Here is a 23848-nt window from a genome sequence, read left to right on the forward strand (position 1 = left end):
ACCTGACCAAGAAGAAAATATTATGAAGTTTGATATGAGTATTGATAATGTATTTTATCAGGATAATGTATCAGGAATCGTATTGATATGTGGCTGAGGTTTATCGTTTCATCACTATTTATAATGTTTGGAAATGTTCAGAGAATTGCTTCAAATTTATTTATATGTTACAGATTATTCATAAGGCACATAAACAAGGTGACAAATATTTCAGCCTATACAACACTGGAAGATTACTTTTTCCTACTTGCAAATAATGTGTAATGAAAAGAGTTGCTTGTATATACATGGACAAGGAAAGGAAATGTGTCACAAAAAGTGCAGATGTTGGAAAACAGTAATGTCAAGATATTTATAATTTACACAGTTTGATTTATTGTGTATTCGTGATTGTCTTTTTGTGTACTGTTCTTTTGAATGACACACATGTCAGTAAGTTGAAAGATTTCATTTCTCCTTGTTGTTTGGTGATAGATCCTAACTTGCATGGTACAGAACCTGCATCTCTCTCTGCAAAACCTGCTTGTGAGACTATATGTGCACCAGTCACCATGCACCTTCCATCTGCAGATGTACAAGATTTTTCTGCATCATCTTCCATACTGATGGAGCATACATCTCTAGGTAAGGGAGGTAATGATGTACTACATGCCATGACTCTCGAGTCTGCTCCACCTGTTAAAGTATTTCAAAAGAAATCTTTTGTTGGTTTATTATGGGTCTTTGTTCATAGACAGCCTGAATGACAGTATTTTCAACTTCAAAGTAAACCTAACAGTCTTCCTGTAGTCATGGGTCTTTTGTACAGCTGAAAATTAATTTTTGCCAAGAAGGTGAAAAATATTTCAGTCTTATATAACACTGGAAGATTACTTTTTCCTACTTGCAAATAATGTACTGTAAGGAAAAGAGCTGCTTGTATATACATGGACAAGGAAAGGAAATGTGTCACAAAGAGTGCAGATGTTGGAAAAGAGAAATGTCAAGATATTTGTAATTTACATAGTTTGATTTACATGCTATGAATCTTGAGTCTGCTCCACTTGTTCAAATATTTCATAAATGTTTTGTTGCATTATCATTTCTGTTTTTTCATAAGGCAACTAAGTTGAAGCATTTTCTAAATATTAAGATAAAATTTACAATCTATAAGCTGTCTCTGGATTTTTTCTACAACTGGAAATTTAGTGGGAATTCCCCCCCCCCCAACTATCCACCCTTACATATTCACTATACATTGGAATTGTCAGAGATCATAGTCACCAGAAGTGAACTTGATTATGCACATGATGACAAATGTACTTAGCTCAAGCCAAGCACATCCAATTTTTATAAACTTCACTGATGTATTACATTGATGAAAGGGAGTTCCTGTACATTTTTCAATAGAGATCAAAGGCCAACGCTACAAATTACATCAATTTTACATTTGTAATAGCGTATGTCCATGGGTCCAGGTGGGGGAACAATTAGGCATTTTCTGATATTTTTGTGGAAAGAATATGACTTCATACCATTACATGAAGAGTTGTGAAGCATAATGAAAGTAGACATCAAGAGTGTTGGCACATCAGCACATTAAATATAGGAATTTGTTAGCAACACTACAGTTTTGGACTAATGATTTAATTTTTAGGACTATTAGGGATTTAGTACTGTTAAGTTCCTTTTAAATTTTCATTTCGCAGTCTCTAGGGAAATAAGTTATTTGAATTTTACTTAAAGTGGTGGGGTATTTTTTCTGTTACTTAGCTTGAGACCATTGAGTTATACCAGTTGAATTTGAGGATTTATGGTCATATCTCAGATGCTATTCATTAGTCATAAAGTGAGTACATCTCCATGGGTACTACATCTGTATCAAAGAGGTATCTTAATGAGACCTAAATTTCAACTTGTAGTTTGGACTTGAATGTATTTTTATTCTGAAGTAAGAAGAACAGAAAATTTCCTTCACATTATGCCTAGAGCTAATTAAATATTATATTAGTGGTCCAAATATCAAGGTCTTGCTAGCTTGATGCATTTTTGTATGACAGCAAAATAATGCTGATAGACTGCTTGTCCATTATAGATCGTGTTTTTCTTTTCAGACATTAGACATTAGCTGGTGCAGAGTCCTGATATTATTGATGCATCTTCCGATTCCAGTATGTCAGCAGTGTTTGAGGTCCAAGTTAGTCTCTAGTTAATATTTGTTTCTCATTTTAGTTTGATGGTCTTCATCACATACAATATTACATTTTAAAAATGTTTGAAGTTTCCTGAAAGGTACTTTTTGTACATATTTTGACAAATTCTGTGCAAGGTAGCATTAGAAAGTTAAAGGAGATATATTTTCTTTCATTCCATTTTGGCATACGGGAGAGTTAATTATTATTTCCAAATTTCTAGATTGATATTCCCAGATTTTTTTAAAATCAGAGGTCCTTAAAATATACTTGCAATTGCCATGTAAATGTGTCATGAAATGTAAATGCTTGTTATTGCCTGCATACTTTACATAATATTTAATGTGATGATCGGATCAATATTGTATATTTCAGTTTATGTTCAAATAAAGAGAAATAATGGATCATCGTGCCACACAGCACTCTCTACTTTTTTGTGAACTCTTAAGAAAATTCCACATTCCTTTGAATACATTCCCCAATCACATTGCTGTAAGGGATGTTTGCCTACTACCTCATGAATCCAGCCTAACTTGAAAGACAAAAATATTTTGTCTTTCTAAAAATAACCTGGTTTCATCACCAAAAATAGGTTGCCTTCAGTGGATAACCAATGTATTGTCATTAGATCGCTAACGGCTATCAATAAGTCATCAGCAACGTTAAAACAAGATCAGGTTCATGCTCTCAGACTTTATCAGGGTTGTATGAAATTGATTAGAGGCAACCGTAAAAGACTCTTCCTACCATTGCGGGCTGGACAAGAAGATATTACAGCTCAAGCCCTAGCATCCTTGCTAAATTGGGTCATACGTGCCCATGAGATCAGAGCTATTGCAACCAGTCTGGCCTTTTAACGCAATACGTCGCTATGAGACATTATTCAAGCTGTGGGCTGGCATGCAGAATCGACTTTTTCCAGTTTTTATCTCAGGGAACTTTCTCTGCAGATACAAAACTTAAATATGGCTGGTCCAATAGCAGCTGCACAAATGGCTTTGAGAGTAAGTAATCAACACACACAACACATGCCTCGTTGGACTTGCCAGATAAATTTTTGGAATACGAAGAGTTCACATTATTACCTTTGCATATGCCTCATACATGTCATATTTATGACACTTTGTTGTGTTGATTATGCTTTGGGGAGATCGAGAGATCCATCGCAAAGGGAGAGAACTCTTCTTTCCCTAGATGGATAATCAGTGGGGGGGGGCAGATGCTTACCATTCTCACCACCTCTTACTTATTCTTCCTATAGTAATGTGATTGGGGAATGTATTCAAAGGGGAAAGCAAATTTTTGTAAGTTAATTAGTGTTTCTCCGAGAATACTTACCCAATCACATTATGATGAGACCTTCTCATCTTCTCATCCTCCCCACTTTTCGAACATCCGTGTGTTGTACACGTGGCTCAGCAAAAAAGAACTGAGCTAGGCTAGACTACTGTAGCCTGCTGGGTGGGAAAGGGGAGGTAACTAGCTATTTGGCTGTTCCCCTTCGGTCAGTAGCTATTTTTAGAAAAATGATATTTTCTCTCGTAATATCATCGGGTAAGTATTCTTGGAGAAACATAATTTACATAGAAAATTTGCTGTTTTTATGCATTTTCTTTTTCATCTTTAGGTATTCCAAATTCCATGTTTTTCTTGCGTTTCTTCTTTAAGACAAATAATTAAATGGAGTAAAAAAAATTGATTAAGTACATACTGCAAAGAGTATGGTTGTTTTGTTTGCATATTTTTGAAGAATGGTAATTATGTATATTGAGAAAAGTATCATTAAGTAATTATATATGCTTACATTATTTTTTCATTGCATTAAAATTCACGATACACAGCCTATAGTACAATACATTATCAATTCTCAGTTTTAAAAAGGCAAGTGACTAATAATTATTTATGACTGCTGAAGATTAAAGTAACTCATATAGTGTAAGTATCATTTTAAATAGACTCTTCACCTTGTGTATCAATACATGTAGCGATATGGCTAAAGTATCGATATATCGATGAATCGTTTCACCCCTAATAGTTTCTTTCTCTAAACTCGTTTGGTTTCATCTTTGGTCATTCTTGATACAGTCTCATTTGAGGAGAGTTAGCTCTTTATTCACTTTGAAGTCATTGGAGGTCAGTAGTAACTGCACTCTTGCCCTTTTAGAGGACTATTAACAAAAGGTTGTTGTAGAATGTACCATTTTCAGTACTGTTGGCTTTTAGCATGAAATATAATATAAGAAAATGTGGGAAAAGAAATGCCATTAGTATGCTTGATGTTCTTGGATCAAAGTTCAGGGACACAGTTGTCAGTACCTAATTGTTTTAAAGATCAGCAACTATGGAATGTGGTACAGTGTCTAGCAGGTGACATATATATCTTGTAAAAAATTTAGATGCGACAATTTCATCATGTGGCTGATTTCAACTTGTCATGTTTTAATTTGTGCAAATTCTAACACACATTTATTTTTAAGTTTTAGAAAGGAAAGAAAGTACTCTTGCATATGTACATTCAACAAAAATAAATGTTGTATCATGTTCAGAAATGCCCCTTGTTGATACATCCATTTCCTTTTTGTCTGTGCACTATAACCTTAGTTCAGCCTCATGTACATTTATGAAACCCTGTTGATAATATGCACTAGATGTATTGAAGAAAGGTGTTCATTTTTGAGTGCAGTGGTTAAATGCTGATGTCATAGGCCACCCCTCCATACTTCCACCGACCTGCCAACTTATGATTTTGCCATAAGTCTTACGAAAATTACCCTTGAAATATGGACTTATGGCATACTAGCAAAAACTACAAAAAAATGATTGTTGCCAAAAAATCTGGATAATTGGTTCATCTTAGAATTAGTGAAATTAGTCAGGGAATCACACTAACTTTACAGCAGCACCCAGACGCTTTAAAGTGCACCTATTTGTTCATGCGAAGCATCTGCATGATCAAACTGTTGCTTATAGAATTTTAAAAATGTCATCCAGAGAGTGATGCATGTTTAAGACGAAAGGGAAAATAAACTTCTAGAAAATTGTTAATAATCAACACAGAAGAAAAAAAAGAGTATTCAGATTCTTGTGAATGAAAGCTGGAAAGGACACAATTACATTTATTGGACATCCCATGCCATTTTGTATATGTTTCATGACGGGGATATGATTTCTGTCGTCATGTGAAATGGAAAAGAATTTCCAAGAATTATGTCAAGTTGAGAAATAGCAACAAGCCAGTGTGCTGCATAGGGTTTGGAACTAGAGTTTGTGCAACTGTACTAGTGGTAAATAAAGCCAACATGTACTTTAAATTTGTTTTAGTTGAACATAATGTTTATCGTCAATGCGTCGAACTTTTAATTACGTTTTTCAACTTTATAATAGCAGTTATTGATATTTTGTTACACCTTACTTAAAACTGGTCAATCTTATGGGAAAAAATCAACTGTCTTACTGAGACAGACTCATCAGGGTTGGCAGGTCTGCTTCCATTCAGTAAGGTGTAATAAAATATCAATAACTGTTTCCATTCTAAATCATAAACTTTCACTTAACATTGTACTTCATGCAAGACAAGTCTGTTCATATGCGGGTGAATGTGAAAGTCAAATATCACAAACATGGTGACTCAAAGGAGGAATTGTTCTCTACATTAAATCAGTTCCTGTACATTACATACTTTGACAAAACTTGGTTGATGTCTTACTAAACCATCAATAATTTTGAATTTTGACAAACAGTTTAATGGTCAAGTTCAGAGTGAGGAAAAAAGAAAGAATATGGTTTCAAGATGAAAACTTTAATTTCATTGCCAAAACTTCAGATCAACATGCTGTCTTGCAATTAAGGAAAGAATTAGGCCTGTTGTTGGGGTGGGGGTGAGGTAAAGGGTAATAGTTACAACTTGCAGTGATTATAAGACTAATGCAATTTATGTACAATGACTTTAATTGCAGAACATTTGTTTACAGTTTTCCAATGATCATGCATGGTATCTGTGGGTGCATGTAGCACTTGGGTTGTCTCTGTATGTGCAGCTGTTCATTGCAGTAAAACTTGTGTCTGCCATTTTTCCATGTAGTTTGGGTTAAGATGAAGCAGAGAAAATGTCGAAGTTTTTCATGCACTTTATTTTCATTTCATGCATTATAATTATCACCAGGCTGTTGGAACCCAATGCAAGAATTATAGTGATAAATCAGAAGTCCATTTTCATGATTATGACATTTTTATTCACCAAATAGCCTGCAACTACAGTTGGAATACATACAATTTGCCTTTTCTTTCCAGACAAATTTGTCTAGTAACGGTTATTAATTAGTGGGCTTTTATCATCAATGACATGGATATTTCTGAGGTTTACCATTTGTAAATTACTGTGGAAAAAGTCAAAGTTATCCAAATTCCTTCCATTATGGGAACTGGGGCTTCACTCAATTTGTTAATGTCAAAATTTGGCAAGGACAGTAAAGGCCTTTCATTGGAGGAAAAAGTTGTTACTGTCCAAGTTAACGAGAAATCAGATGAAATCACCAGATGATATGTTATATTTTTTAAATAGGTTATGAGTCTCAAAGAAGGTGAGCTGGATTGGCTGTCATGCCATTTAGGCCTTGAAGTTGACACCAATAAAACTTGCTACAGACTGCATGAGTCATCAGTAGAACTTGCCAAAATCAGCTGCCTATTGATGGCAATGGATAAGGGTAAGGTGGCAAAGTATAAGGGGAAAACACTGGAAGATACTGTCATTGATGATTTACAAGGTATATTAGAGTAGAATCTTGTTTATTACCAAAACATTTACATTGCTAGTGGAGCTGAAGTAACCTCAGTTACGTCTAGAAGTTAAAGTGCAGTTTGAAGTCTCACAGTAAGAGTGAACAGCATAAAATGAATGAAATTTTGACAATAGAAGTGAATTTAGGCTAATTTTTGCTTAAAGTCTGCCATCTCCGGAAACTTATATAAAGGACATGATCAGATTGCAGATTGCACATCAGTGATCGTGCCTCAAAACCTCTTGAGATAGTGTCTTCACCTAGGCCTAGTTGAACAAAAATATTTTGCAGTTCTTGGTTAACAACAAAAAGAAAACTGAGAATTTTGTGATCGGAGATTTAGAAGGAAATTATTGTGCCAATATTCGATACGCGATATAATGAGAATGATTCTGGCCTTCAAGCAATGAACAATAAAATAGTCAACAGCTGCAGTTCTTACACTGTCATTTTGAATCAATGGTTAATGAGTAAAGTCTGTTCTGCAGGTGAAATTAATGAGGAAAAATGCAACAAAGTTTTCTTTGAGAAATAATGTTCAGTTATTTGCAAATTGTATGACCTGCTCAGAATAATTTTTCATTTTCTATTTATTAGTATTTTTAATCTTTCAGAAGATGCCGAAATATGTGAGATGGATACTGATGGTGATGAATCAGATGAAGATGGAGAAATTAATCTGCACAGTCATGATGATATAGATGTCTTGATGACAATTTCATTACAGGTATGAAGCCATAACAGCAGTGGCAAGAGTTAATTTATTCCTACCCCTTAGCTGTGGTCAACTCTGAATGTATTAAAAATGGCATTGACATTATGCTCATCACAGTATCCCCAAAACCTGCCTCGCTGAATGATTTTTAAAACTTTTTCTTCAAAAATATGTAATGACGTTGCTGCATTATCTTCCTGAAAAGAAGTCGGTATATTAGGTACAGATTGGTATTTTTCCTCTTCATAAATCCAAAGTTATTTTCAACTATCAAGATACATGCATAAACTTGGTATTTGAGTTGGTACTGAAGTGTTGAGTTGCATTAAATTTTCAAAGTGCTTGTATGAACCATTGGTCAGTGGGGAGATTAACAGGTCAGAGTGGTCAAAAACTGGAACAAAGCAAAGTATATCATGAGTATGAAAGCAAGGGATTGTATTTTCTTCCTCTTACTAACCCCAAGGGTCATGTGGCAGGTGCAAAATGCGTAAATGAAAGTAGCACATCACCAAATTATATCATCTTTGTATCAGAATTAAAGGTTTGTGTGAGAACATAAAATGTACTATCTGCCCAGTGAAGTTCCTCTTTATTGACCACATTCATGAAGATGTGATATATTCATATGCATTTGTTCATAGGTTCTTCCATTTTGGAAATTCTGTCAGCACAAAACATAAACAAATGAAATTGGATAGGCATGTTTGTATTTATATGTAGATGACTTGGTTAGTATTTTCAAAATAAATGTTTTAAAAATAAACCTAAAAAAGGTATATACTTTGTAATGTTTTCAATTATTATCAATCATTTCTAGTAATTGACTGTCAAGACTGGTAATTTTCTTCATTGAAGTAAAATCTGATTAGTAGTTAAATACAGCACATTATTTTTCTGTGTTCCAAGACTTGGTCGTTGAGCTGTTGTTTATACTCTTTATGCACATATCAAATAAAATTTCAGAAGGTCTTGATTCTGGTCATGAGATTAGGGAGAGTGACATTGCAAAGGATGACATATATAATGGATCTAGTACAGGTAAAATTTTCAGAAAAGCTTAAATATGGATACAGTTTACATGTGTGGAGAGGTCAAGTCATTACAAAGCAAGGTCAGAGTCATATTGTCTTCCACTGTTTCAAAGTGAGCTCAGATTTATGTGAAAGTGCAACATGGTGGTAACATTCTGCTGCTACAGCAGTGACAGGTATTCATTAACATTTTTCATTTGCATACATATCCATAACCCAAGATGAACTTTTATACTTCATGGCATAACACATTATGCCTGCCTGTCTTTTTTCCTATGCATTTAATACATCAATCAATTCCATTTGATACAGATTGTTATAATTTTTTCCATGAATATATTAGTGGTTTGGTTTCTACACAGTAGCTTGAGTTTTCCATCAACATTCAGAGTTACCAAACTTTGTGGATACCTTGCACAATAACCCTGTAAATTTTGGGCACAAAAGTTCTTTGATCTGGATCGCAATTACTGAAAGTAGGGAAATCCATTTACAGGGTCAGTACAGGTCCTTGAAAGCAATTGAATTGCAAAGGCTCCTTGAAAAGCCTTGAAATTAGCTTGAAGTTTGTCTCACTGGGAATTATTTTAGGCAAGCTTGAAAAGTCAGGAAAAACCTTGAAATTTCCCAAAGAAAGAAAATACTGACAATGCTGGCTGAAATACGATGGAAGCCAGGAATGCCAAAGTCGGATCAAGTTGAAGAATATTTCTTTAACAAAATGAATAAAAATATACTAATATTGAAGTTAGTGTTTACATAACTTATATTCGTTCAAGATATTCATCATAGTTTTAACTGATTTTGTCATTCCCAACTTCCGTTGCATTCCAACCAACTGAAATGCTGGTTAACAGAACTTAAAAACACATCCATTTGCTTGTGAGAATTTGAATTTATTAGAAAAGATACATCAGAGTAAGTAAAGTTCGATAAAGCAACATTGTTTTAATTTGTGGAAAAGTGTCAATATGTGCTGCCAAGTGTGTTAGACATTCCTAAACATTTGGTGAGCACATCTAGAAAAGAAATAAATGGACAAAAAGAAAGATCCAGGTAGATCTGAGTGACCAGCACTGTACCTACTACATCTCAGAGAGAATATTATAGTTGTATCTGTCAAAATAAGTTGTGTGAGGGAATGCAGTTTTTTGTTTAGAGGTGGGGCATTTGTGTTCTTGGAATACATCAGGTTCTGTAGTTGCCATACTAATGAAATTTTTTTTTTCTTCCACAGTTCCTACAAGTAAAGAGACCTATGATGTGGTTATATAATGGGTTTGTTTATAACTTTTCCACAAATTAATTGTGCAATATTGTTATGTATATTTGATTTAATTTAATCTGATTTAATTGTTTGTAAGTTTTAAAATCTTTTTATTTTTTAATTTGATTATATGTCAAAATAATGTAGTTTTGTTTGCTAGGAATTTTATATTTTCCAGAAAATTCAGTTTGATCTCAATATTTCATCAATTAATTACCTACTATTAGAAACACTGTTTCTTATTTTGACTTAGTTCTTTGCCTTGATTGGGGGTCAAGTAAACAAATTTTTAAAATTCATTGTTAATGTGTGAATGATAATTGTGAAATCGAGGCTGTATTGGATACGTGACCCTCAACTTGTAAATAGGTTTTTAGTGAAGCAAACAACTTTTATTCTTAGAGTAAATTGATTGGTTTTCGGCAGTGAGGGCCATGCTGAGAGTACATGATGTAAACATGATCAAGTGACCCTTTTACGGGTACGCATTCTGCATCTCAAAATTACTGTATAACCATTGTTTTAGAGAAATAATCTCAGTTGGGCTTTTACAATGGAAAGTGTCTGTTGTGTCAGTTGGAGTTATAATTTTTATTCGAATTATTTGGATTCTAAAAGATTAATTCGTTTCTCTGGAAATATTTTGAGTGGTCATGCAGAATTCTTGAACAAAGAAATTTCATTAATTCAAATGCTGGATTATTTCTTGTGTTTCTACAGGGAACTGTAGACTTCAACACAGTACAGGTTACAGCATACATCATTGCCTTCCATTTTGGATTCTTCGTTGGGATTGAACTTAAAATCATTCTAACATTTTATTCGTGGATTATTCTTGGATTATTTTTGGATTTGTTTCTTAAAACCGTAAGTTCTTATTTTTTTCATTTTTACAGTATTTTTCCAAGGGAAATAAATTATTTTATTAAATTTTTCAAAGCTTGTTGTTTTCACTCTTTCTTGTGTTACTGCTTTTTCAGGCCTAAACACGTAACATAAGAGTATATGGGCTTCACATTATAGTAACAAAGATAGAATTATCACTGAAGTGAATGTTGTGTTAGAATAGGGCCAAAACCCATAATGGAAGATGTCTTGAACCCTTGCTAATAGTTTTGATTCTTCTTGCAGATTCGATGACAGATCCCTCGACACATCAGAGGAGAACATGTAAAAGAAGTAAGTTGCACAAAATTTAGATACGGTTATGAAGTGTCTTGAAAATATTTTTTTAATCTGAGATTGGCATTATGATGTATTTCAAGCTGCCCTAGTTTTTCATCCTTTATGTTCCAAGTCCCTTTCTTTCCCTAGTTTTTCCAGAATAGCCCTAGTATACCGACATTTTTAAGATTCTGTGTTGAAAGTCACTTAAAGACTCCATAAATGGCCATAACAAAGTCAGTTCAGTTAAGGTGTCTGTGATGTGGAACAGAGTGCTTAAGATTTTTGTGTGTATTTGCTACTACAGTAAATGTAATTTTTTTGAGTTTCTGAAACTTCAGTAAAATTTCAGTCAAAAACATTATAAATATATTTCTAAGAGTCTGGTAGGGTGCACAAATGCTTGAGTCATGACATTTTTTTAAATGAATTTGATGGCTTGGAGAGCAGTAGTGCATAAGAACTTGTGCAAATTAGTTTCAGGTCATGCATGGAATAATGTAATTTTTGCACTATAACATTTCTGTTTAACTAAATTTTTTGTCACGACGCAAGTCATACTGCTGGTAGATATCTCATAGCACATGCCTTGACCTCCCGTACAGAAATTTCTCATGGATTCCATATGGAATACTTCAGGAATCCGTATGGAAGAGATATGGACTGAAAAACGTATGGAATCAGACAATTTATTCCGTATCAGTTCCATAAGTACTTCACAGCAAGTGAAAATTCCATATGGAATAAAGTTGCAACTTTAATCCATAAGCACTATTTCCATATGAAAAGCAGGCTCATGTATTATAGCATCATGGAAAATACTCTGAAGAATTAATAACCTAAACTATCTGATTCAAATAGAAATATTGGTGGGAGTTAGAGCACATGTATATGTCTGTGTAGCTGATGTGGAAGGATGAATATATACTCAGATAAATTTGAAGAAACACATGTCAGTTTTCTTTAATTTATTTCCACAGATGTTTAAAAACAGACAAAGACAGGACCAAAAGAGTAGAGAAAATGTAAACATGATCAGAAAATTAATATCTGGTAGTACAAGCATAGATGAATCTTTGGACTTAGAAAATTTGGTGCAAGGTGGATTTTGGGCTTGATCTGATGTTTATTCTGAAAAGTAATTTGTTTGACTTACTATTAAAATATGCTCTACAAAAATCATACCCTAGTGAAATATGATTTAAATTTCAGTAAAATCACTGAACATTGCTTGACATTCACTCAAATGTCCTTTCTCACTAAAATTATAGTATTTTAGGAGATTTTACCAACATTTCTGAAAATATCAGTGGGAATTTGTGATTGAAATTTCACTGAGAGTTTGTCAAAAATTCTAAAAATATAGTGATATTTTGTGATTGTAATATCACTGACATTTAAGTAAAAAAACATCAGTAAGATATAATAAAATTTATTTTTTGTTTCTTGTACAGTTTGAATGATTTTCAGTAGCATTTATATTCCCTGCTTCTGATAGATGTAATTGTATTGTTTATTTTGGGCACAATAACTTCTTTCCACATCTTTCCATGTTATATTTCTTTATCAAGTTTTATTATTGTTGTTGCTGTATTTTTGTTTAACTTAAACTGGATTTAACTGCCCTCAAACAAATTTTCTTGTTTTCTGTTTTAAATCAGAATTTCGCTTTTCTCCTGACCTGAATCTGATTTTCCTAGATACGGACCCTTTTTTTAATATCGTCTCCGAATCTTTCTTTAAATAATGCACTATCTGGTCCCATTCTGCAATCAGTTTTCTAATAACTATTTGTTCCGTTTATTATTTAAAGGATGATCACTGTAAAGAGCTTTCTGATTGGTCAAAATTTTGTACTTGCCCAATGAATTGTTGTGTAAGGGAAAGTGATGGGAATGCTAAACATGGCGATTCGAGCGGGATACGAGTTTGAATAACCATTTGAAAAATGTGCGGCCATGAGAATAGCTTGAATATAAAGTTGATGGGAACGTAATTGGTCAGTCTGTATGAAAACTGAACGCCAGGACTAGCATTTTGCTTTTTGTGCCATAAAGAGCTTCACAGTAGCGGCAAACGTGCTAAATAGGACAAGGAATTGAACCAGGATGGTTTCAAAGTTTTATAACTCAAAACTGATTAACTTCCAGAATGAATTTAAGGAGGACAATGTATAGATCACTGGTGGGAATTATTGCAAAATACCCATGTCTATCAAAGACCGTCATAGCTTTGCGGAATTTTCTTGGCCCACACATAGACTCATCTTTCAATATCGTGAGGCATTATAGGTGTGTTGGAATTCAGTGTAAAATAAGAGTAATTATATCATGATAAACGTTTGTCATGGCTGCTTATGGAACAAGGACTAATTCGAGAGACCACAACAGCATCATAGTTTGTGCAATCAAAAATCCAGTCTACAGTACAAGTGACATATGGCAGGCTCCTAGTGTTTCTTCATTTCATGTCTCAAATGGATGCTTTTCTGTAATTTTGCATTATTTTCACAGTTGAATTTTTCAATGCAGATTAATATTTTATATATGTTTATGTGTTCACAGATGCCTGTGCATATATTCCAGGCTTGATACTTTGATTTTTAAAATCACTTAATTATTTAGTGTCAAGCCAGATTCTTCACATCATGTTGTATGTACTGTATATATTGTACATAACAGATAGAAGGCCTCAAGGTAGATTAGTTCTGTAACTAACTAAGTTACCTTCTCTAAATAAAGCCATTGTTATTATTATTATTATTATTATTATCTTCCATATCTCTTGCCTTGGATGTCATATAATTACAACATCTGTACAAAAAAATCATGCAAACTTAATATCACCTTGGTTAATAAAGTCCTGTTTAATTCATATTCATTATTAATTTGAAACCTTCTCAAATGTCTGAAAAACTATTGAAACTTCAGTAAAATACCATACAAATGTTTTAGTCAAATATTTGTGAAATCTCACCAAACTTTTCAGTGAAATGAAAAAGGCTTAAGTGATCCCATCATGGATTAGGTTTTGTATGTGAGAAAGAAAATGACAAGAAAAACCTAAATCTTATTTGATAACGTCTGTCAAAATAAAATTTATGATCCATTTTAAAAATTATTGTGAATATTCATCATTGATTCCCAATAATATCTAAGAATCATTAGGCAGTTTAATAGAAATCTGAAGCCGATTTTTTTTGGTTTAGACAGAAAATGCTTAAAAAAACCAGTTTGAAATCTGCTTTAAGTATGCCTGGAAAATTTTGTACGGGATGAACTATTACCAAATTCCATATGAACTATTTACAAATTCCATATGGACCATTTACAAATTCCATATGATATATTTGCCAATTCCATATGGACTATTCACAAATTCCATATGGAGTATTGCCAGATTCCATATGGATTATTCACAAATTCCATATGGACTATTCACAAATTCCATATAGAATTTTAATTTTATTCCATATGGACAACCTACAGATCTCATGGACTAATTTGGATATTCCATGAGATTTTCCATAAGAGTACGTAGGGAATCCATAACATTTCCATATGGATACACTGAAATCCATAAAAGTGCTTCAACTATAGAATAAAAATGTCCATATAGATATTTTTTTAAAAGTATGTACGGATTCCATATCCAATCCATGTGGAAAATTTTGTATGCGCTGTGTCTTTTGTTTAAGTAGGCAGTTGTTTGCAGGCATGAGTTTATCGTCTTGACATAAATGGTTGTGAAAGTAAATTTGATTGACACATTATGCCCTCATTCTGTGGTAGTTATAACATTGCAAGGAAGTTTTACAAAAGCAGGTTTAAAATATGTGTTGTCTAGAAAAACCAAAAATGGATGAATCCTAACATGGTTCATTTTCAGATGATTTCATTTGGGAAATGCAAGCTGATGATAGATAACCATTTTTAAATTTTTCAAGTATATCAGATTATTGGAGCTTTAAATTTTTTACTCATAATGTCAGTGTTTTTAAATGGTGTTGACTGCGATTCTGGTGTTCATTCAAGATTGGACAAAACAGATGGCATGCCGATCATCCCCCTATTCAGCAGTATTTTCAAATTAAATTTAGAAACACAGATTACCACGCCTGAATAAAATACAAGCAATTTTAAAGTGGAGAGTGCATTTTTTATCCCTTTTTTTGAAACAATTCAGCACTCAGGAATCTTTTCCTGCAAAACTGTCTAAAGTACTCTTAGGGTTAAGATACATTGAATCAATAAGAATCTAAAGGTAAAGAAAAATGAAAAAGAAAAGATATTTCATTTGATGAAATGCCTCAGTCTGAACAAGATAACAACGGAAGTGATGGACTTGAAACTCTGATACAGTACTATCATCAATGGAACAGATAAGAAATCTCGCACAGTAGTCAGCAAAACACTGATTCATGACTGAAACATTTGCAGAGCTAGTGTTAGTAAAAGAAGATTATTTGGGATCAGAGATATTTTGAGACCATACCTATGAGCTGTGGAAAATTGTATATCAGCAATAAAGAACCATTTCCAAACTTGTTCAGGCTGGCTAAGCTACCTGTTAGAGGCAGACTGAATGAGATTCTTAGCAAAGAACAATATTTATACATAGGAAAAGAACAGATTAATCTAAGAAACCATCAACAGATTAATGTTTCTACAACTATAGAAGACATCGTTCAAGAATTTTGAGTTCAGTAAAATTTAAACAGAATGGAGCAGGCGGAAAATAACATGGATACTTCAGTGTTAAGTAAATATTGAAATATGGTCATGTCCTCTGCCTCCCCCCTTCTTTTTCCTACTCACCTCTTACTCAGTAACAAGGTGCTCTTCTTGTAATAAAATCATGGCAGCATCTCTGTACTTAAAGGACTCCTATAAATGGGTATGAGAGAGCATCCAAAGATGTCTAAACACCAGGGTGGTCATCTAGTGATGTTATTGATGAGTAACCTCAACTTCACAACATGTTCTTAATGCATACTGCAAAACGTTTTAAAATTCTTCTGAATTTTGGAAACTAAAAACAGTTGCTTCTTTGATTGGCAATTGAGATTTTTTTACAGATTGTGTAGTTGTGTAGTAATATAATTTAGGTACTCTTGTCAGTTACATTAATTACATTACTTGCATGAAATCATGTGATCAGCTATAGTGTAATGACCAAAGTGAGAAAATCAAGCCTGAGAAAAAGAAATGACCAGGAGTAAAGACACAGCTAGTATGTAAGGTCATGCTATTGTTGAAGCTTACAAAAGGAAGTGAAGTAATGTGATTTTCTTTCTCTCAGTAACTTGCATACATTCATACTATTTTTAAATATGAAATAACCATATTGGCCCTTACTTTTTCCATTGTTTTCTTGTTTTTAGTGTAACCGTACTTGATCCCAAAATCATAAAGCAAGGGAAACTTTTTCAAACCTGCATTTTGGGCTTTGAATTTCACAGTTGCCATCTTAACATAAACTTCTCAATGATCAGTGCAAATAATGAAAATCTGCTATCAAGTATCTCTGCCAGTAGTAGAAATGAAGAAACCTTTACACAGCATCTTTAGATCTGCAGGATTTTGACATTTCATAGTGCATCATTCTAACTCTGCAGGATAGAATTTTGACATTTCATAGTGCATCATTCTAACTCTGCAGGATAGGATTTTGACATTTCATGGTGCATCATTCTAATTGTGCAGGATAGAATTTTGACATTTCATAGTGCATCATTCTAACTCTGCAGGATAGGATTTTGACATTTCATGGTGCATCATTCTAACTCTGCAGGATATAATTTTGACATTTCATAGTGCATCATTCTAACTCTGCAGGATATGATTTTGACATTTCATAGTGCATCATTCTAACTCTGCAGGATAGGATTTTGACATTTCATAGTGCATCATTCTAACTCTGCAGGATAGGATTTTGACATTTCATAGTGCATCATTCTAACTCTGCAGGATATGATTTTGACATTTCATAGTGCATCATTCTAACTCTGCAGGATAGGATTTTGACATTTCATGGTGCATCATTCTAACTCTGCAGGATAGAATTTTGACATTTCATAGTGCATCATTCTAACTCTGCAGGATATGATTTTGACATTTCATAGTGCATCATTCAAACTCTGCAGGATATGATTTTGACATTTCATAGTGCATCATTCTAACTCTGCAGGATAGGATTTTGACATTTCATGGTGCATCATTCTAACTCTGCAGGATAGAATTTTGACATTTCATAGTACATCATTCTAACTCTGCAGGATAGAATTTTGACATTCATAGTGCATCATTCTAACTCTGCAGGATTTTGACATTTCATGGTGCATCATTCTAACTCTGCAGGATAGAATTTTGACATTCCCATGGTGCATCATTCTAACTCGAGAGATATCACATCTGTAAAATTTATGCTGACAGGTTAGTACATGTGAAAAACTTGGAAAATCTTTTCAAGACTGTTCTTGAACCCATCCATACAATGCTTCTACATCAAGTTCTTTGACATCTTTACATTGGTAACTCTTAATGAGTGTAAATTTTATATTAAATTACTGAATCACACCAATAATAAGTATTCAAAATACTGCAGTAAAATTACTGAACTTAAGAATAATTTACAAGAAGATGCATTTAGGAAGAATCATATTCCCAGTTAAACAAATGTCATGATTTTGCCAAATTCACTTCACATGTATTGTATCTTCATGTGTATTGTATCTTCATGTGTATTTGTATCTTCATGTGTATTTGTATCTTTATGATACATATGCATAACTAAAAATCTTTATCTCCTTGGCTAGAAGTAGACATATGCAAGTATTTACCTTCAGTTCCACATGGGCGTAGTTGCAAATCATCTTATTTCAATATGAACCTCCCATCACACAACCAGCCACATATATTGATGATATTCCAGGAATATAATGCCTGTAGACCAACCTCCAACCCCAAAAGTGACATATTCTTTACTCTTATACAAATAAAGGATGAAAAATATGCATTAACAATTTTATCATCAAATGTGTAGTTCAGAGCCAATAGTTAAATATGTACATATCATATCCTTATTTTATTCTAGGACTTGATGGACCACAGATGAATGTTATTGCACATTGAAATGTCTAAATGCAGTTGTACAAAAATCTGTTTCAGGAACAATTAAAATAACTGAAGAAGGAGTATCCACTATCAAAACAGCATTTGGCTACCTGCTTGTGAAAGGACTTCTTCCAGGATGCCGCCAAATAGAGAGCCTGCAGGATAAGAAAAGGTGCCTATAGAGGTGGTCAAAGGCACGAATCAAGAGTAAATGCCACCAGCTCATCAATAAGGAATACTAGAGATCCTCAAGCTGGCATGGTGGTCATCCTAAAAAAACATTTCTATTTCCTCATTAATGGATTCCCACATTAACATTTTTTTTCTTCACTGAAACACTTCTTATTATATCTTTTTGACTTGAAATGAAAATGGTGCCCATTGGAAATGCAGTAGGTATGTTATTCTGGCCATCTTGAAATTCATTTTATCTTCCAGAATAGCTGATTTTATTGAAACTTTGGTTTTAGTAACACTTTTTTGGTGTTTGGTTGGTGCTTAATGAAAGGATTGAACCAAGGTGTAGTTATATCTTGACATTTTTGCACCACAAGTTTATTGATCAGTGAATTTTGTACTTCACTTACAGGTTTACTTTTGGACATGTAAACTTGTACTTATCATAAAACATTTAGATCACCAAATTTGGCATATTGCACTTTGTTAACAATATCATATATGATTTCAATACTCAGTCATTAGTGCTGTTCCTGTAAAACGTACCTGGGACCCAGCGAAAGCACTTCTAATGTGGGGTATTCACCCATAGATGCAGTTAAAATTTTATTGTAAATTTTTAATAAGAACTCTGTGATATCAGAGTACCCTTGCACATATTTAAAAAAAGGCCTTCCCTGGGTATAATGTATGTTTAAAAGAAACTGAGCGTAGCAACTGTATAGAGACAGATGAAACAATAAATGGGCTTATATTGGAATCCTAAAAAACTGCCATTACAGCATGTCTCTTTGAGGGATTTAAGATGATCAGAACATCAGCATATGAACAAGTGACTTTGTTCTAGTAATGTTTTTTGTAGTTGCTAGCCATTTTTGTTGTCTGCTAGCACTTTGTGACACAATCTCATTAGTGGTTTGTCAGCAAGTATTTTGTATGATTTTGTGCCAAACCTTTACATATTATGGTCATTGTCAAAAGATGGGCATATATGAATCTTTATTCTCTATCAAGTTTTTATGCAAATTGGTGACCTCTTTGGACTTAAAGCTGAATATAGTGTATGACAGATTTTTATGAATGCAACTTCATGTGCAGAATTTACTGGGTTGCTGTGAAACTTGGTACAGATCTTATTCATCATCATCAGATGTGCATGTTGACAAATCATTGTACCTGAACTCTTCTGAGAACGGTTCTGTGTTTCATTGCTCTATACATTCCACTCCATCAAGGGATAGGTATGCAGGAGATGAGAGAGTATATGTACACATACAAATTACTGACTGTTCATTTAGTTTGTGGCACTTTCTAAGGTCTGTCTTAGGTCTTTGACTGCCATTTGTTTTCTTCATAATGTTAATCGGGTTCTTGAGGGTATTGGGGATATTTGGAAACACTAGATTTGAGCAATACTAAGTCATAACTGGGGTAGCCACCCATAATTTCAGGTACAATTTTGCTTTTGGTTTACTTATTTTAGACACATATTGAATATTACTGCGACTAAAGCATCCCACCATGTGGAAAAAAGGAAACGAGAAGCAAAAACTTATCTTAAATTATTTGACTGTAATACCAGTTATCACACCGCATACAAGCTGTTTTACTGTAATGTTTCCTGTATCCAGGAATGAAATGACTGTAGCAAATGTAATGAAGCATATATTTGGTATGTATTTCCGATATGGATATGCTGTTATTGCGAATAAAAACTCAAACACATCATTTATCAATAGTGCATTTCTGTATTGCTCATTTGTTTAACCTGTGATGTCACTATTAAATAAATATTTTTGTAAAAGCAACAGTGCATGTTTTTAGCACAAATATTTTTTCAGGTCAAGACTTTTGTACTCCATATCAGATAATGATCATAAATTTGATTAAATGGCGTGATGTATTGCAAAACAGCAACAGTGTTATAGCAACTGTTCTGTCAGTCTGCCTATCAGATATTTCAGGAGTTTAAATTGAAAACCATTTAGAATATATGTTTGAAACTTTGTTCATGAATAAAACTTGAAGTGTAAATGTCCCTTGTACCTATTTGCAGCACTTCATTATCACTTGCTTTTCATGCAAGTGATAATGAAGTGCTGCAAATAGGTAAATAGGTTATCACTTGCTTTTCATGCTACCGCTCCGATGGCCTAGTGGTTAGAGCATCCACCTCGGATGTGGGAGGTCGTGGGTTCGATCCCCGGCCGAGTCATACCAAAGACTTACAAAAACGGTACTAACAGCTGCCTCACTTGGTGCTCAGCATTAAGAGGTTAGTGTTAGGACTGGTTGGCCCGGTGTCAGGATAATGTGACTGGGTGGGACATCCTGCTACATGTCTGCGGCATAATGCCCCAGTGCTAGACATCACTATAAACTGCCACATTGCAGACATCGTAGCGATATGACTGAAAAATTGTTAAAGCTATGTTAAAAATCCAAATCACATCACACATCACATCACTGCTTTTCATGCAAACGAGTTATAAATTGACACAGACACTGTTGAAACAAGGAACAAAATCTCATGCTAAATATTCTTAACATTTTCCATGGAAATGACTTGAAAATGCCAAATTTATTTGGAATTGGTCTGCCCCCAAACTTGTATTCTGGATGTGCTATTAGGAACTTATAAGCATATATATGTTTCCATAGTAAAGAAGCTGTATAGTTGTAAGATTTGTTTTGTAAGCATAACTTAGAATCCATTTTGACACATGTTCCTAAAGCTCTATACATCAAACTAGTGCTCTAAATGTGCCTTCGTTCTCCTTGGTTTTCTTTTCGTTTAAACAAGTACCATCTTGGCAACCTTAGTAACAGAAGTGTGGCTCTAACATTTTCATCATATGTGTTCATGAAAACTAGTATTAAAAAATGATGAAATAGTTATTTCAGTTGAAAGGGTATCAACTTTCACTGAAGGAAATCCTCAAAAACTGAAGAAAGTTCATCAGATCTTCTATATTCATGCAACCAGTAATCTCATGTGCCTTGTCTAGTAAGAATTTTTATCTTATGCCATTCCCATGGGTTGAGCTGCATAAAACTCAAATTTGATAATTACACTGCACATTACTTGCAAGATTATGTGCATCTATGGGGGGGATTATCTGTTAAATTCTAAAGTGTAAATATTCATTCCTGATTTAAATTTGTGCAAATAGCTTGATCTATCAACATGCAGAGGCTGGGAACATAGGTGTCTGTTTTCGTTATTAAATATTGATGTTTCATTTTGACCTCTGTATAAGGGATCAGGATTAAACTTCGGAAAAGGCTGGATGTAAATACAGAAGTATTATTTGTTTACAGAGGATTTAAATGTTATGGCAGAGTGTGTTTCAGTTTCACACAATAGTTAACAGGGTTCCCGCACTACTGGAAAATTGGGGAAATAATCGTGAGAAAAGTTTTTTATTTTTCCGACCATGAAATGCCCTTGAGCTTTGCAACTATGGATGAAAGTTGGGAAAACTCAGTAATTTTTTGCCACCACGTGATGGAAGACTTTTATAACTGAGTTGTAGCTGAACTAATCGTGATTTAAATTTATTGAGTTCTGATCAGAATATTCTGAGGTTACAGTACAGATTATTTGGGTGACTGCCATACACATATTTATATAGTCAATCCTAATGCACAGTGGATTAGATTCATCTAGTAGACTGTTCAGTTCAAAGACAGCTAGATATCTGTATCATATCTTGCATGGAAGTTATGAAAACCAGTCTACCATCACTATAAGCCAACATGGTGGCAGCATAGGGTAGCCAATTACCAGATTCTGTGTAGCAAACTTAAGCACTGTTGCATCAAGTCATACCTGCATAAAATTGATAGGAAAATTATTCATTTTCTCAGTTTGTAAATGTGAGCTCTTTTGTGTTGCACATTTGTTATCTTTCAAGATATTTTTTTATAAGGATTTCAGCATTTCCTAGTTTTACCAGTCAAAAAGGAACAAACATAATGGAATGGCCCTTTATATTTTCCTGTCTTGCCTGTTGAGTATTTCATATCACTACTGTTCTACAGGTAAAGTTGTCACATGTTTTCTTAATAGGGCCTACTTAGTTAAACTAAAAAAATAAAGTCTGTTTGATGTTTTGAAATGCTTTGGCCAGTGGTAAAGTCATTTGTTGGTTTTGAAGAATAGTGCCTGTATTTTTCCAATTTTATCAATCTGTGTATTTCTTTATATTCCTGCCATAATGTGGAGTATGTTGTGTTTTGATGATATTTTATTGTCTAGTCATGTGACTGTTTAGTCTGTTACTAATTTCAGGTGTAAAGAATAACTTGATTGGTCCATCATCTAAATTTAAGTTGGTTGATGACTTGCACTTAATAGGAAGAAGAACCCTATTGATATCTGGCTTAAAAGTCATTGTCACTTACTGATAGAAGAAAAATGGTTTAGCACAGTAAAAGAAGGTGTCCATCATCTGCAGTTAATAAACATTGTGGAGAACTTGCATTTGCATTAGGGAAGAATCCTACTGATTTTAGAGTCAAAAAGTGAAAGGTCAAGGTTATTGAAAAAAAAAAGATCTTTACATGATAACAGCACAAAGAGATAAAATTTCAGCACAATGTTATAGTTGCCTTACACGGTGGTTAGAAGCCTATTGATTTAGAGGTCAAGGTCATTATAAAGAAAAGTGGTTTCCACACATGTCAGTTATGTTCATAAAACACTTTTAAAAAAAGGGGCAGGATGTATTATAAATTGGAAATTGTTTTTGCTAATATTTTTCTGACAGTTCTTTAATAATCATTTGATCGATTTTAACTTCATGTATAGTTTCTTTAGATTCATCTTAAAAAAAGGTTTGTACTGAAAAGCAAAATTTCATCATTTGCAATGTTATTTCTCTTACCTACCAGAACATAAGTTGGTAATAAAAACTGTTTTCCAGAAAATCGCTTTTTTGTCATTTTTATCTTTGAAGATAAAACTATTGTGCAAGACATTAATATACATCTATGCATTCATGTTCCTTTGTACACTCTTTTCTTTGAAAACTCCATAGCTACAACATACCATTTATTAACATTTTGCCTGTTCTAGACATCATCTTGATGTTCATATTGTTAAAAATCAGTTTATCAGGAATTTACTACTGAGATTATGTGTTCCAAAGGTCAGCCTTAAAAATTGTTCTTGACTAATTGATAACAAAAACTTTTAAATGAAATCTGACCATAAGCAACTAATATGCAAATATCATAGGAATGTGGTTAAGATAAAAAAATGTTTGGCCCTAAATTGTTATGATTTGGATTTACCATTATCTTTCATTTTAGATCATTTTTTAAAAAAAAACATTTCACATATTTACCTTTAAACTTTTATCATTTTTATATTTTTGGAAGGCTTTATTTTCCCAAATCTATTCATTTATGTTCATGCAG

General features: G+C 33.5%; 1 protein-coding gene across 3 annotated transcripts; it reads left to right on the forward strand.

Moving 5' to 3' along the window:
- Positions 1–369: 369 nt before the first annotated feature.
- LOC149779992 (uncharacterized) lies at positions 370–23356 on the forward strand. Of its 3 annotated transcripts, none has more exons than XR_016414971.1 (7): positions 370–624; positions 2094–2176; positions 6733–6877; positions 7567–7679; positions 8634–9979; positions 11100–11147; positions 18302–23356. XR_016414971.1 is itself a non-coding variant. In XM_089936723.1 (7 exons), exons 2-6 carry the CDS (start codon positions 2153–2155, stop codon positions 11140–11142), a joined length of 366 nt encoding a protein of 121 aa, XP_089792849.1. In that variant the 5' UTR covers positions 370–624; positions 2094–2152; the 3' UTR covers positions 11143–11147; positions 18302–23356. The 3 variants fall into 3 exon arrangements, 2 of the variants coding, with proteins under 2 accessions (XP_089792849.1, XP_089792850.1); XM_089936723.1 differs by having other exon boundaries at positions 9939–9979; XM_089936724.1 differs by lacking the exon at positions 8634–9979.
- Positions 23357–23848: the final 492 nt, after the last annotated feature.

Source organism: Sinohyriopsis cumingii, chromosome 16 (assembly GCF_028554795.1).
Source record: "Sinohyriopsis cumingii isolate HCF-2022 chromosome 16, ASM2855479v2, whole genome shotgun sequence".
Taxonomy (NCBI): domain Eukaryota; kingdom Metazoa; phylum Mollusca; class Bivalvia; order Unionida; family Unionidae; genus Sinohyriopsis; species Sinohyriopsis cumingii.